General features: G+C 39.4%; 1 protein-coding gene across 1 annotated transcript in view; it reads right to left on the bottom strand.

Moving 5' to 3' along the window:
• TEX11 (testis expressed 11) overlaps positions 1-14,724 on the bottom strand; it is a 174,149-nt gene that overhangs the window by 131,950 nt on the left and 27,475 nt on the right. The window contains exon 4 of the mRNA XM_027836745.1: positions 6,906-6,991. Within this exon, the coding sequence (XP_027692546.1) occupies positions 6,906-6,991 (86 nt within the window). The remainder of the gene's footprint in view (positions 1-6,905; positions 6,992-14,724) is intronic.

The following is a 14,724-nucleotide window of genomic DNA, read 5'->3' as shown; positions in this document are numbered from 1 at the left end:
CTACTCCCTGAAACAAAGACTCATCTTCTTAAAACCAATATTATTTTGGTGATTTTGTATAGCTGTTGAGTCATGAAACACCAGTCTCTAAAGAATTAAAGCCATGGGTCACCCAAGCGGACAACAGAGAGGCACATGGTGGGCATGAGTAGGTTGCAACATATTAGCAAGGACAAACTGCACACCAGAAGCAGCATAAAGGAGGTAAAGCTAGCTATGTAGTGGGAGTGAGAAATAACTGATGATTCCACATGCTCCACTGGTTTTCCTTCTACACAATGTAAAGAACTCTACAGCAAAAGTTCTTAACCTAGCATCTGTGAATTTGTGTTTTTTAAAATAATATTTTGATAAATGTACTTGGTTTCTTTTGCAATCTTATGTTATTGTGTCTTGTGCTTTTAAAGACACGGCTGTGAGCAGGGGTCCAGTCCTATGCTTCATTAATTTGATTGCCCAAGGCAGGGGCCAAGAAACCAATAAGGTGGCAATGCATTGATATAAAGGAAGGCTTCCTGTTGGCACACTGGACCCCATGTGGAGGGCAATGGAATAGAGAAGGGTGAGAAGGCATAAACATGTTGCAATCCATGCTGGAAGGAGATCACAGATTCAGGAAAGAAATAATGAAATACGAATAAAAATGCAAACAGCATAGGACAGCGTCTCAAGGACTGTCACGTCTTCCAAGGAGTGACCAATGGCCACACACAAGCTGCTCAGCAAACTGAAGGTTCACTCAGGGGAAAGAAGTACCAAAGAAGGTAGTCATGCTAAGCACCCAAGCAAGGGTTCAAATCTTCCTCGGTCCCCAGGGCTACCTTCTCCAACTTTCTGCTCTCTGACCAGAGCAAAATAATCAGATTCATTAAGTTCTATCCAACCAGAATTATTATTGGATTTTTCCTGGCAGAACATTCTCTAGGGTTTTGTCCAATCATGTTTCCATTTCAAATGTTTTCTACTGCTTCTCCAATTTATTTCACTGTCTAATATAGAATAAGATCTCACTAATTAGGAATTTTTCCTGTGTGTATTCTTTGGCTTGGTGATTTCATCCCATTACTCTTCTTTATTCATATTCATGCCATCTTGAAACAACTTGTGTCTCCCTTAAATCCTTCAAACACATTTTAAAATGGTTCTCATGTCTTTCCCGTCACTTGGAGAGGAAGCTATAATATTTTTAGCTTTTTTCCCATCTATTTTACTCCATCCCTCCCAGCTATCCTTGCAACCATGTTCATTTCTGTCTCTTGAATTTTATTGATCAATGGGAAAGAAGTCTTCCTCAGACAAAATGGGCACCCTAGGAAAAGAGCTAGCTAACTGACACTGCTATAAGCCCTACTTGCTCCAAGGAATGAAATGAATGCATTAGAACAGGGAGAACAAGCACATAGGAGGAAACTATCCTTGGTATTGACTGGAAGTGGGATATTTTTTCACACTGAAAAAAATACAGAGTTTTCCCACCTCAGACCAAACACTTGACACTTAACTAGCTGTGTGACCCTGGGTAAGTCACTTAACCCCAATTGCCCGAAAAAAAAAAAATACAGTTAGCCATAAATCTGTGTTAATTTCCAAAGCCTTTTCTAGTTTACTATATTTCTCTTCAATGCTATATATTAATTTCCCACAATCAAATTTTTATACTACTTCTGAAGACAATTGAAGCTTACTTGGCATTGTGGAAGCTAAAGTTATTTATGGAACTTAAAAAAATGATATCTGATTATTTGAGTGCAACCAAGAGGCCATTGACAAAGGCAAGGGCATACAGTGGAGGAATCATTCTTCTCCGGCAGAGCTCAGTATGGCAGGGCGTCACAGCTCATAGCATAGTGCCTGGCACATAGTGGACACTTAACAAAAGCTAACCAAAGCACATCTGAGCACTGTGCTACATGTTGAGGATACAAAGACAAATCCTCTGCTCTCAAGGTGTTAACATTCTATCAGAGAAGACAACACATGAGTCCATACAACATAGAAATACAAAGTCTTTTCAGGGGCTTGGCACTAACACCTAATGGGAATCAGGAAATGTCTCTTATGGTAAGGAGATAGCCTTTGGGTTAAATTTTGATGAAAACATTTACTGAAAACATTCATTTTAAAAATTGAGTTCCAAATTCTCTCCCTCCCTCCCCACTTCCCTCCTTGAGAAGGCAAATAATTTGATATAGGTTATGCATGTGTAGTCACGCAAAACATATTTCCATATTAGTCATATTCTAAAAGAAAACATAGACCAAAATAAAAACCTAAGAAAAACAAAGAAAGTAAAAAAGTCTGCTTCAATCTGCCTTCAGACTCCATCAGTTCTTTGTCTGGGGAGGGATAGCATTTTTCATCATATGTCCTTCAGAGTTGTCTTGGATCATTGCACTGCTGAGAAGAGCTAAGTCATTCACAACTGATCATCACACAATGTTGCTGTTACTGTGTACAGCATTCTCCTGGTTCTACTCATTTCACTTTGCATCAGTTCATGTAAATCTTTCTAGGTTTTTTTGAGAGCATCTAGATGAGGTGACCTTTAAGAATGCTTCAAACTCTTAAATCCGTGATTCTCTGAGGATTCTGAAGTTTCAAATCTGGGTGAGTGGGAAGATGGTAGTGGTTTCATCAAAAATGGAGAAGTTTGGAGAACGAGTCTTGACAGAAGGGACAGGTTATAGGGCCATGGAAAGGGGGTGAGTAGGAGTCACGATGGCCAACCCTCAGGAGATAATCCTCTCCAAACTGAGTCAGGCTCTTCCTCCTTCTATCACTAGGCCTCTACATGAAGTCCTTCTGACTTGGCAGACCCTACCAAGAAGTTCCAGGGCCTCCCTCCTTTGCCTCTGGAATCAAATACCAACTTCTTGATCTGGCATTTAAGGGCCTGCCCAACCTGGCTCCGCCTGCTTTTCTAGGTTTATTGTGCACCATGCCACTTTCCTTCATGCCCACTCTAACAGTCAAACTGCCCTACTTGTTCTTCACCAGACACAAGCCAACAAATCAAAAAGCAATGATTAAGGGCCTGCTTCATGCCAGGTACTGAACTAAGTGCTGGGGATACAAAGCAAAGCAAAAATACTCCTGCCATTAAGGAGCTCCCAGGCTGACCTTCCATCATGTGTATGACACTGCTCAAGCCTCAGTTTCTTTATGTTGGAGTAAATGACCTCCAAGAACCCTTCCAGCTCTCAAGTCTGAGTGACTAGAGGATGGAAGTTTAGAGGTCAGGCTTGGGCTGGAGGGGCAGGGAGTGGCCTGCCTTTGTACAGGTTGTCCCCCAGGCCTGGAATCATCTGCCTCTTCAAAACGTCCAGTCACCTTCAAGGTTCAGCCCATGGACCACCTCCTCCATGAGGCCTTTCCTGATGCCCCCAAATGCTCATGCCCTGCCCCCAACCTAGAAATTACTTTGGGGTTATTTTGTCTTCACTGATCTGTATCTTGTTTCCACATGTTCCCAGCCCTCAGGATGTAACACGCTCCTTACAATGACACCTTCCTTTTTGTCTTCATATCCCTAGCATCTACTGCGGGGCCTGGCTCAGGAAAGGCACTTCCTAAATGCTTGCTGAAAGAATAAAGGATCCTGTGCTTCAGAGTAAGAGGACTTAAGGACCCTAAATCCTGTTTCTGCTACTTCCTATTCATGTGACCTTGGCAAAGGCACAGTCTCGCTAGGCCCCAGCTTTCTCTTTTAAGGATGTTGGGCAGTGAGATGGCCAGGAAGATCCTTTTCTGGCTCTGAATCTATGCCATGCCCCCCCTGCGATGAAGCATCAAAGTAGGGATTGAATGAAAGCAGTGCACCCCTAGAATTCTAGGACAGAAACAACTTCACTTCCTAAGAGATTGACTGCCCTAAGAGCAGTGAAAATCTGTCAAAAGCCCACTCTATTCCTGTGGCTTCCTTCTGGTATGATAGTGACAAAAGAAAATGTGGAATTAGCAGTTATTCACTCTGGTGTCTCTCACCAATAGCTTTCAGACATCTCTGAGTCTAGGTCAAAGCAGGGAAGAAGAATCCATCTAACATTTGGGAGATGTAGGAGCTGGAGCTCATATGATTACATCACCTAAGATGACTAGGGGGTGAAAGAGACCCATTTGTCCCAATGATCTAGGAGAGAAAGTAGAGGTGGCCACAACAGCCACTGTCAGCATCTGATAGAAAAGGAAGACAGAAGCAACACCCTCTAACAGTCTCACACTGATGGCACCCTAATATTGCTATCTCTGTCTGGTGGATTTCAGTGACCATTCCTACAACTACAACTATGCATACCCAAACAAGTACTTTCTTTGAAGGAGTTATTCTCAAAACGACCTAAGAGATGGTGCATTTCCCAGTATTCACACAATAATGCTGACAATGAATAGCTACCATCTGTAGAGCTCTTTAGGAAGGGCAAAGCACTCTATATACAATTATCTCCATTATTTCGCCTCTCGCATTGAGCCCTCACAGGGTGCCGTGAGGTAAGCATTATACCCATTTTGTAGCTGAACAACGTGAAGCTGAATTAGGCCTTCCTCATGCTCTCGCAGCTAGCAACAGCAAGATTTAAGGCAAGCTTGAAGCCCTGGCCCCTCGTGCCCCTAAATCTAGTGCTCCCCCCACTGTCCTATTTCTGCTTCTTAGAGCTAGGGCTTATTTCCCTCCCCCAATTCTCTTTCCAAAGAACCCTATCATAATTAAGTTACTATTATATAGCATTAGTTATACCATGGAGTTATTCTGTTCCTGAAGGAGTAACTATGATATACAGGTTGCAAAGAGAAAACAGTACTAGTCTATAGCACCAGTGTCTTCACTATCAGATTTCTACAATATAAGATTTCTGATTATGATACACATGACAAGGCAGGGAGAAAAGAAAACCAGAGTCTTGGCTTATGCCTTGATTACCAGCTTTTAGGGAGCAAGCTCAAGGGCTCGCTCCCAAGCTCTCCAATCCCTGTTGCCTCCCCAGTCTCGCCTTCCTGGCACGGCTCCCTCCTAACAGGCTGATGCCATGGCCCTTGTCAGGACTCTGCCCCCAAATGTTATCGCTTCCCAGAACGAGGGACATTCTTCACTTTCCAAATGGGTTCCACCAGAGCAGAATCTTCTTTGTTAAACTAGTTGGCTCTTGTCATATATTTACAATGATTCAAATTACCAAAAGAAGGCTGCCTACTAAAGGCTTCTGGAACACACTGACCGTACAAAGGCAGAACAGCTTGTGCCATCAGCCCAGTTGGGCGATTTTGATTGTCATTAACACAACCTTGGGCTTCTTTACAAAGTATGTTCCAAGGACCAAAACACAAATTACTTCTATGTTGAAATGTAGATAAACTATGCCCGTGAACATTATCTGTTACTAAAGTTGTATTTCTCGGTTTCTCAAAAATGACACAAAGAATTTTTCCTATAGTTAGTCTTTTTGTCATTGAAGTGGACATGGGAAGATAAACTATAAGCCTTTTGTAATGAGGTACACCATGTTCCTAAACTGGACACTCTGGAGACCAACTCCAGAAGAACACAGTATGCCTTAAGGAAACAGAGTCCCTTTGCATTTCTGGACTGCTTTCTGGCCCCCTTCTGCCTTCTGACTCCTTCTCCCTCTTGCCCTAAGTTTAGGCCTTCCCAAGAGCCTTCCAAGTGCTCTCCCAACTTCCAATCCCTCTCCTCTCCCATCCATCTTCTACCCTGCAGCCAAAGGGATTTCCTAAAGTCAAGGTCTGGTTACACCACTTACTCAATAAACTCAGGTGGCATGGTACAGAACCCCTAGGATCCTTAGATGTAGCTTTCCAGGCTATCTTCCTAATCAGATTATCTCCCCCCTCACCCTCTTCCTCTCTACTCTGCAGAGGACCCACTCCATGCGCCTCCATCTCCTGACTTTGTGTCTTTCCATTTGCTAACTGCTGCACCTCTCAGGATCCTTTGCTTCCTTCACAACTCTGCCCAAGGGACACCTTCAACAGGAAGCCATTCCTGAATTCCACCCCCAGCTCCTAGAGCCCCTCCCCCAATTTTCTTAGACTTGTCTCCATGTTACATATACTTATGCATACACTATCTCCCCAAAATAGAAGGCAAGCTTTTTGAGAGGAGGAACTGTTCTCGTGTGTTTTTGTATCTTGTACAGTGTCTGGCACATTGTCAACACATTTCCAGAGTCAGCACAGGATATCAGTGCAATGCAAGTATTTATTTGATATGCTATGAAACGGTAAGATTTGACTGGGGGGTAGGGGAAGGGAGAAGGAGCCAGATTTGAACTCAAGAAGATGAGTCTTCTTGATTCCAAGCCCAGTGGTCTATCCACTGTACTGCCTAGCCGCCTTACCATGGCAATGATCCTTTTAAAAATGGCATCAATAAAAATTATTTTTTTTAAAAACGAATATGCTTCCAGGAAGTAGGCCAACAGCAGTAGAGAAGCAGGCTGGGGAAAACTTTTTCCTAGATTTTGAAATTTAGATGTTAACATGTTAACAGAAAAACAGATGTTAACATGTTAAAGAAGCAAGTTTTGGGGGAGAAATGCTGATTTTGAAATTGGGGAAGATTTTCTTTTTTCCAGTCAAAATAACTGACTAGCTTAAAAAAAAAAAAAAAAAAAAAAGGCTGACTCCAAGTCCTTTAACCTAGTAGTATCAAACTCTAACAGGAACAGGGGCCATGAAACTGTACCTAAGGATCCCTGGGGGCCAGATCCCTGTGGGAATTAAGTTTTCAAACCTAATCTGTTCTATGTTTTATTGGATTTTTATTGATTTTGTTAACTATTTCCCAATTACATTTAAATCTGATTCAGGCCTCCCTCAGGAGTTTTGTGGGCTGTGTTGGACTTGTACTTTTTAGAGGCTTCCAAACTTAAATAAGTCATGTATATTACCCAAGCCAGTGTGAGCTCTCTTCAAACTTCTTCTGGTAGTAGGTTTCCACGCCAAAGTTATAACAGAGAATTGAGAGGTATCCAGGCTACAACAAAAAGAAAAATATTCAGTTGTGGGATTTCCTTAGAGTTGTATATAGTTTGTCTCAGCTTATATTCTTGCACATACAATGAAATGGTTCTAGGTATAAAAACCCCACATTTCCCTGCTGGCCTTTAGGTTTATGCAGTAAAGAAAGTGACCTGCACCCAGAATGAAGCATAGACGATATCAGTCCTATTATCAAATCAGGTCTGGGCAGGACACAACAGAGAAGAGGAGACTGGTTGAAGGCCAGTGGATGGCATCACAGCAGGGATAATATTGAAAAAGAAAACTCACCCAACAGCAAGAGATAGAAAGAGAAATTCCATTTGAAATAACTGTAGACAATATAAAACACTTGCCAAGACAAACCCAGGAACTATATGAACACAATTACAAAACATTGTTCACACAAATAAAGTCAGATCTAAACAATTGGAAAAATATCAATTGCTCATGGGTAGACCAAGACAATATAATAAAACTGTCAATTCTATCTAAATTAATTTACTTATTCAGTGCCATACCAATCAAACTACCAAAAAACTATTTTATAGAACTAAAAAAAAAATAACAAAATTCACCTGGAAGAACAGGTCAAGAATATCAAGGGAATTAATGGAAAAAAAATGCAAAGGAAGGTGGCCTAGCCATGCCAGATATCAAACTCTATTATAAAGTGGCAATCATCAAAACTACCTGGTACTGGACAAGAAATAGAGTGGCCAATCAGTGGAATAGATTAGGACACAAGACACAGGAATAAATGACCACAGTAATCTAGTGTCTGATAAACACAAAGATCCCAACTTCTGGGATAAGAACTCACTATTTGACAAAAGATGATGGGAAAACTGGAAAACAGAATGGTAGAAACTAGGCATAGACCAACATCTCACCCCATAAACCAAGATAAGGTCAAAATGGATACATGATTCAGACCTAAAGGATGATATCATGGGCAAATTAGGGGATCCTGAGATATTACCTGTCAGATCTATGGAAAAGGGAAGAATTTATAATCAAACAAGAGATAGAGAGCATATGAGATATAAAATGGATAATTTTGATTATATTAAATTTTAAAGAGTTTTACACAAACAAAACCAGTGCAACCAAGATCAGAAAGAAAGCAGAAAGCTGGGAAACAATTTTTACAGTCAGTGTCTCTGATAAAGAACTCATTTCTCAAATACATGGACAACTGAGTCAAATATATAAGAATACAAATTATTCCCCAATTGATAAATGATCAAAGGATATGAACAGGCAGTTTTCAGATGAAGAAATCAAAGCTATCTATAGTCACGTGGAAAAAAAATGCTCTAAATCACTATTGATTAGAGAAATGCAAATTAAAACAACTCTGAGGTACCACCTCACACTTATCAGGTTGGCTAATATGACAGAAAAGGAAGATGATAAATGTTGGAGAAGATATGGGAAAATTGGGACACTAATGCACTGTGGGTAGAGTTGTGAACTGATCCAACCATTCTACAAAGCAATTTGGAACTATGCCCAAAAGGCTATAAAATTGTGCATACCCTTTGACCCAGCAACAGCACTTCTAGGGCTGTATCCCAAAGAGCTCATAAAAAAAGGTAAAAGGACCCTCATGTACAAAAATATTTATAGCAGCTCTTTCTGTGGTGGCCAAGAATTGGAAGCTGAGGGGCTGCCCATCTATTGGGGAATGGCTGAACAAGTTGTGGTATATGAATGAAATGGAATACTATTGTGCTATAAGAAATGATGAGCAGGCAGATCTCAGCAGATTTACATGAACTTAGCAAGGTGAAGTGAGCAGAACCAGGAGGACATTGTACACAGTAACAGCAACATTGTGAGATGGTCAACTATGAGTAACTTGGCTCTTCTCAGCAATACAAGGATCCAAGACAATTCCAAAGGACTCACGAAAAATGCTATCCATGTCCAGAGAAAGAATTGATGGAATCTGAATGCAGATCAAAGCATACTACTTTCACTTTATCATTTTTGTGGTGGTGTTTTTTTTTTTTTAACTTTTGGTCTGTTTCTTCTTTCACAACATGATTAATATGGAAATATGTTTTACATGATTGCACATATATAACCTATTTAAAAGTCTTACCTTCTCAGGGAAGGGGGAGGGAAGGGAGGAAGGAAGAAAATTTGGAACTCAATTTTTTAAAATAAATATTAAAATTTGTCTTTACATGTAATTGAAAAAATAAAATGTTATTTAAAATAATAAAAACTAAACATACATAAAAGGATATTATAATTTTGTGAAGAAATTCTCATTTAGCAAGTTTGCAGTTCATCTCTTAGTGTTTATAAGGATTTCTTTAATTGTGGATTTCTGTTGTCAAATTGTTCAAAGCCTTATTTTTCTTTGAAATAAATGATTTTGTTATAAAAATTAGAATTGGGCAAGTGAAAGCTAATGACTTTGAGACATCAAGAAACAATCAATCAAAATCAAAAGAATGAAAAAAAAAAGAAGAAATTTTGAAATATCTCATTGGAAAAACAACTAGCCTGGAAAATATATCCAAGAGAGATAATTTAAGAATTATTGGACTATCTGAAAGGTGTAATCAAAAAAAGAGCCTAGATATGATATTTCAAGAAATTATACAGGAAAACTGCCCTGATATTCTAGAGCCAGAGGGTAAAGTAGAAATTGAAAGAATTCACTGATCACCTCCTGAAAGAGATCCCAAAATGAAATCTCCCAGAATATTACAGCTAAATTTTCCAGAGGTCAAGGAGAAAATAATGCAAGCAGCCAAGAAGAAACAATTCAAATATCATGGAGCCACCATCAGGATAATACAAAATTTAGTAGTTTCTACATTAGAGGATCTGAGGAGTAAATATATTCTAGATATATTCTTGATATTCTAGAGGGTAAAAGAGCTAGGATTACAACCAAGAATCACCTATCCAGCAAAATTCAGTATAACCCTTCAGGAGGAAAATGGATATTCAATGAAACAGAGGACTTTTAAGCATTCCTGATGAAAAAATTAGAGCTGAATAGAAAATTTGACTTTCAAATACAAGACTCAAAAGAAGCATATAAAGGTAAACAGGAAAGAGAAATTATGAGGGATTCAATAAGGTTAAACAGTTTACATTCCTACATAGTAAAATGATGCTTGTAACTCCTAAAAATTTTCTCATTATTAGGGAAGTTAGAAGTATACATAAACAGAGGGCCTATGTGTGTGAGATGAATATGATGGGATAGCTATCTTTAAAAAGTTAAGGGGTGAGAAAGGGGAATGCACTGGGAGAAGGGGAAAGGGAGAGGTAGAATGGGGCAAATTATCTGACATAAAGAGGCATGAAAGAGCTTTTACAATGGAGGGCAAGATGGGGGCGGGGGAAATGTATGAACCTTATTATCATCGTAATTGGCCCAAAGAGGAAATAACACACACTCAGTTGGGTACAGAAATCTATCTTACCATACAGGAAAGTGGGGGGGGGGGAGAAAGGGATAAGAAGGTGGGCTGATAGAAGGGAAGACAGGTTGGGAGAGATAAAAAAGTCAGAAGTAGAATACTTTTGAGAATGGACAGGGTGAAAGGAGAGAGAGAGAGTAAGATGAACAGGGAAATAGGATGAAGGAAATACATAATTAATAATCATAACTGTGAAAAATTCTACAACAACTTTCTCTGATAAAGACCTCATTTCACAAATATATAAATATATATACATATATATATATACACAGAGAACTGAGTCATATATAGAGAACTCATATATATAGTCATATATATAGAGAACTTAAATATACAGAGAACTGAGTCAAAATTTATAGAAATAAGAGCCATTTCTCCATTGATAAATGGCCAAAGGACACGAACAAGCATTTTTTCAGATGAAGTAGTGAAAGCTATCTATAATCATATGAAAAAAATGCTCTAAATCACTATTGATTACATAAATTCAAATTAAAACAACTCTGAGCTACCACCCCACGCCTACCAGATGGGGTAAGATGACAGAAAAGGAAAATGATAAACGTGGGATGTGGGAAGATTGAGACACCAATGCACTGTTGGTAAAGTGGTATACGGATTCAGCCATTCTGTAGAGCAATTTGGAACTATGCCCAAAGGACTATAAAACCATGCATACCCTTTGGTCCAGTAATACCATTACTAGGTCTGTATCCCAAAAGAGATAAAAACAAAAAGGAAAAGGATCTATATGTACAAAAATATTTATAGCAGCTCTTTCAGTGATGGCAAAGAATTGGAAATTGAGAGGATGTCTATCAAATTGGGGAATGGCTGAACATATTGTATATGATTGTGATGGAATACTATTGTGCGAAATGATGAGCAGGATGCTTTCAGAAAGACTTACATGAACTGATGCAACGTGAAATGAGCAGAACCAAGAGAACATTGTTACAGTAACAGCAATATTGTATGACGATCAACTGTGAATGACTTAGCTATTTTCAGCAATACAACAATCCAAGACAATTCTGAAGGATTTATGATGAAAAATCATCTCCAGAGAAAGAAAAATCTCATCTCCAGAGAAAGAACTGATGGAGTCTGAATGCAGATTGAAGCATACTTTTTCTTTACTTAATCTTTATTTTCTTGGGGTTTTTTTTTTGATCTGTGTTTTCTTTCATGGAAATATGTTTTCCATGACTCCACATGTATAACCTGAGTCAAATTGCTTGCTTTCTCAATGGGGGAGGGAGGGAGGGAGGGAAGGAAAGAATTTGGAACTCAAAAAATATTTTTAAATGAATGTCTAAAATTGTTTTTATGTGTAATTGGGGAAAAAATAAAAAATGTTTTTTTTAATGAGTGGACTAGCTGAAACCCATGATCAAAAAATGTCTAGACATCATATTTTAAAAAATTTTTAAACTGCTCAGATCTCTTAGAACAAGAGGGCAAAGTGGAAATAGAAAGAATCCAGTGGTTACCTCCTGAATTAAAACTCCCAAAATCCAAAACTTCCAGATCAAAGAAAAAGTACCGCAGCCAGAAAACAAGGATTCAAGTTCTGAGGAACCATAGTCAGGATCACACATGATTCAGTAGCCACCAGTATAAAGAAACAGAGTTTGGAATACAATATTCCAGGAGGCAAAGGATACATAGACTTGCAGCCAAGAATAACTTGCCCAGAAAGAGAATATAAACCTATGTGGTGAGGGGTGGGGTGGGGGGAGGCAAGGAGGAATGGACTTTTAATGAAAAAAGACTTCCAAGCACTCCCAATGAAAAGACCAGAGCTTCATAGGAACTTGGAAGTTCAAGCACAAGAGTGAAGAGAAATACAAAAACGTAAATTCAAATGCACAATGATAAGGGACTAAACAAGGACAAATTGTTTACATTCAAATATGGGGAGATGATACATGTATATCTCCTCTGAATCCTATCATCTGGGGTCATAGAAAGAGTTCAATTAGACAAGGCCTGGGAGTGATTCTGCTATATTTTGATGATCTTAAGAGAATAGAAAGGGAAAGAGGAGTACACAAGAGGGTAAGGGAAAGGACGGTTGGAGAAAATAATCTCACAAAATAAGGGTGCCCAAGTAGACATCTATAAAAGCAATGAGGAAGGACTAGGGGAGTAACTGACAGTTGAACCTCACTCTCATATAAATTGGTCAAAGGAGGGAAGAATGAATACACACACACACACACTCTCTCAAGAGTTAGGTACAAAAATTCTGCTCAATAGGAAAACAAAGAAAAGGGGAGAAAAAATTAGAAGGCAGATTAAAGGAGGGATAAGTCCTAAAACAAACTCTCACTGAGAATGTACAGAAATATTTCTAGCTCTTTTTGAGGTGGCAAAGAATGGAAATTTGAGGAGGTACCCATCAATCAGAGAATGGCTGAACAATTATGGTATATGAATGTGATAGAATATTGTGCCATGGAAAATGATGAAGGGAATGGTTTCAGAGAAACCTGGGAAGACTTATATGAACTGATGAAGAGTGAAGAACCAGAAGAACAACTTATACAATGACAACAATAGGGTAAAGACAAACAACTCTGAAAGACTTAGGAACTTTGATCAGAGTAATGACCAACTACGAATTCCAAAGGATTAGTGATGAAACATGGGCAGCTAGCTTGTGCAATGCACCAGGCCTGGAATCAGGAAGACCGGGGATTCAAATCTGACCTCAGACACTTATTAGCTGCATGACCCTGGGCAAGTCACTTAACCCTGTTTGCCTCAGTTTCCTCATCTGTAAAATGAGCTGGAGAAGAAAATGGCAAACCATTCCAATATCTTTGCCAAGAAAACCCCAAATGGAGTCACAAAGAAACGGACACGACTGAAACGAATGAACAGCAACAACGATGAAACATGCTACCCACCTCCTGATAAATAAGTGAAAGATTCAGGGTGCAGAATGAGATAAATTCTTTTTTTTTGACATGGTCAATGTGGATATTTGTTTTTACTTGACTATACATGTTTGTAATGGGTTTTATTTTTCTTTATTCTCAATTGGGGACAAGGTGTTGGAGTGATCAGGTGAGAAAGCCATCTTGTCTTGTCACTTCTATCTGCTGGAAATATCGCTATTCATAAGACCACTACCTTGATGCAGCTAGATAAGTCAATAGATGAAAGTGCTGTGCCTGTGGTCAGGAAGACCTGAGTTCAAATCTTGCTTTGGGCACTTACTAGCTGTGTGACCCTAAATAAGTCACTTCACCTCTGTCTGCCTGAGTTTCCTAAACAGTAAAATAAGAATAATAACAGCAACTTCCTCCCAGGGTTGTTGTGAGAATAAAATGAGCTATCATTTGTAAAGTGCTTAGCACAGTGCCTGGCACACCGTAAGCACTTAATGTTTATTCCCTTACCCCTAGTACAGGCTTTCATCATTCTCACGTGAACTATTGTAATAGCCTGCCAATTGGTGTCCCCAGCTTCTAGATTCTCCCTTCCCCAATGTATCCTCCATACAGCTGCCAGAGCGATCTTGTCAAGACACAGGACTGACCATCTCTCACCTGCTCAAAACCCTTTAGTGACTCCCCTTAATCTTTAGGGCAAAGTGCAGACTCCTCAGCCTAGTGTTTAAAGCCCTGCGCCATATGGCTCCCACTGACCTATCCAAAAGCATTTCATGTTATTCCCCATTCATATGCTATACCCTTTCTGAAGGCCACTAATTTATCCATATTTCACCCTATCAATATTTACAGGAACTACCTTTCTTTCGGTCAAGCAATAATTATTTGGCAAGTGCCCACTATGTGCCAGGCATTAGATACAAAGGCAAAAAGAAACAGCTCCTGCCCTCAAGGAATTTATATTCTATTAGTAGAGTTAATGATAGTTATGTAAAGAACATACAAAATAAAAACTATAACTTTGGGGAGGGTCAGGTAAGGCGTCACGTAGAAGGTGACAGTGCAATGGTGGCAAAGGAAACTAGGGATTCGAAGGCAGGGTGGAGAAATACCTTCCAGTCCCCAGAGAAAGCACAGAGATGGGAAGTTAAAGGAGGAACAAGAAGCCCAGTTTGGCTAGACCAGAGAGTATGGAAAGGGGAATAATATATGATAAGGCTGGAGTCTTATCATTGAGCCCAATGGCGAAGAGTCTTAAATGCTAAACAGAGGACACAATCGAAATTTACTGAGGTACTAGGGAGTGATAGGAATTTATTCAGTAGTGGAGCGACATGCCCCTTTGCTTTAGGAAAATTATGTTGGCCACT

This window comes from Vombatus ursinus, unplaced genomic scaffold (genome assembly GCF_900497805.2).
Source record: "Vombatus ursinus unplaced genomic scaffold, bare-nosed wombat genome assembly UNPS02014819.1, whole genome shotgun sequence".
Taxonomy (NCBI): Eukaryota; Metazoa; Chordata; class Mammalia; order Diprotodontia; family Vombatidae; genus Vombatus; species Vombatus ursinus.
The sequence above is the reverse complement of the archived record's forward strand: the minus strand, read 5'-3'. Positions and strand labels throughout refer to the sequence as shown.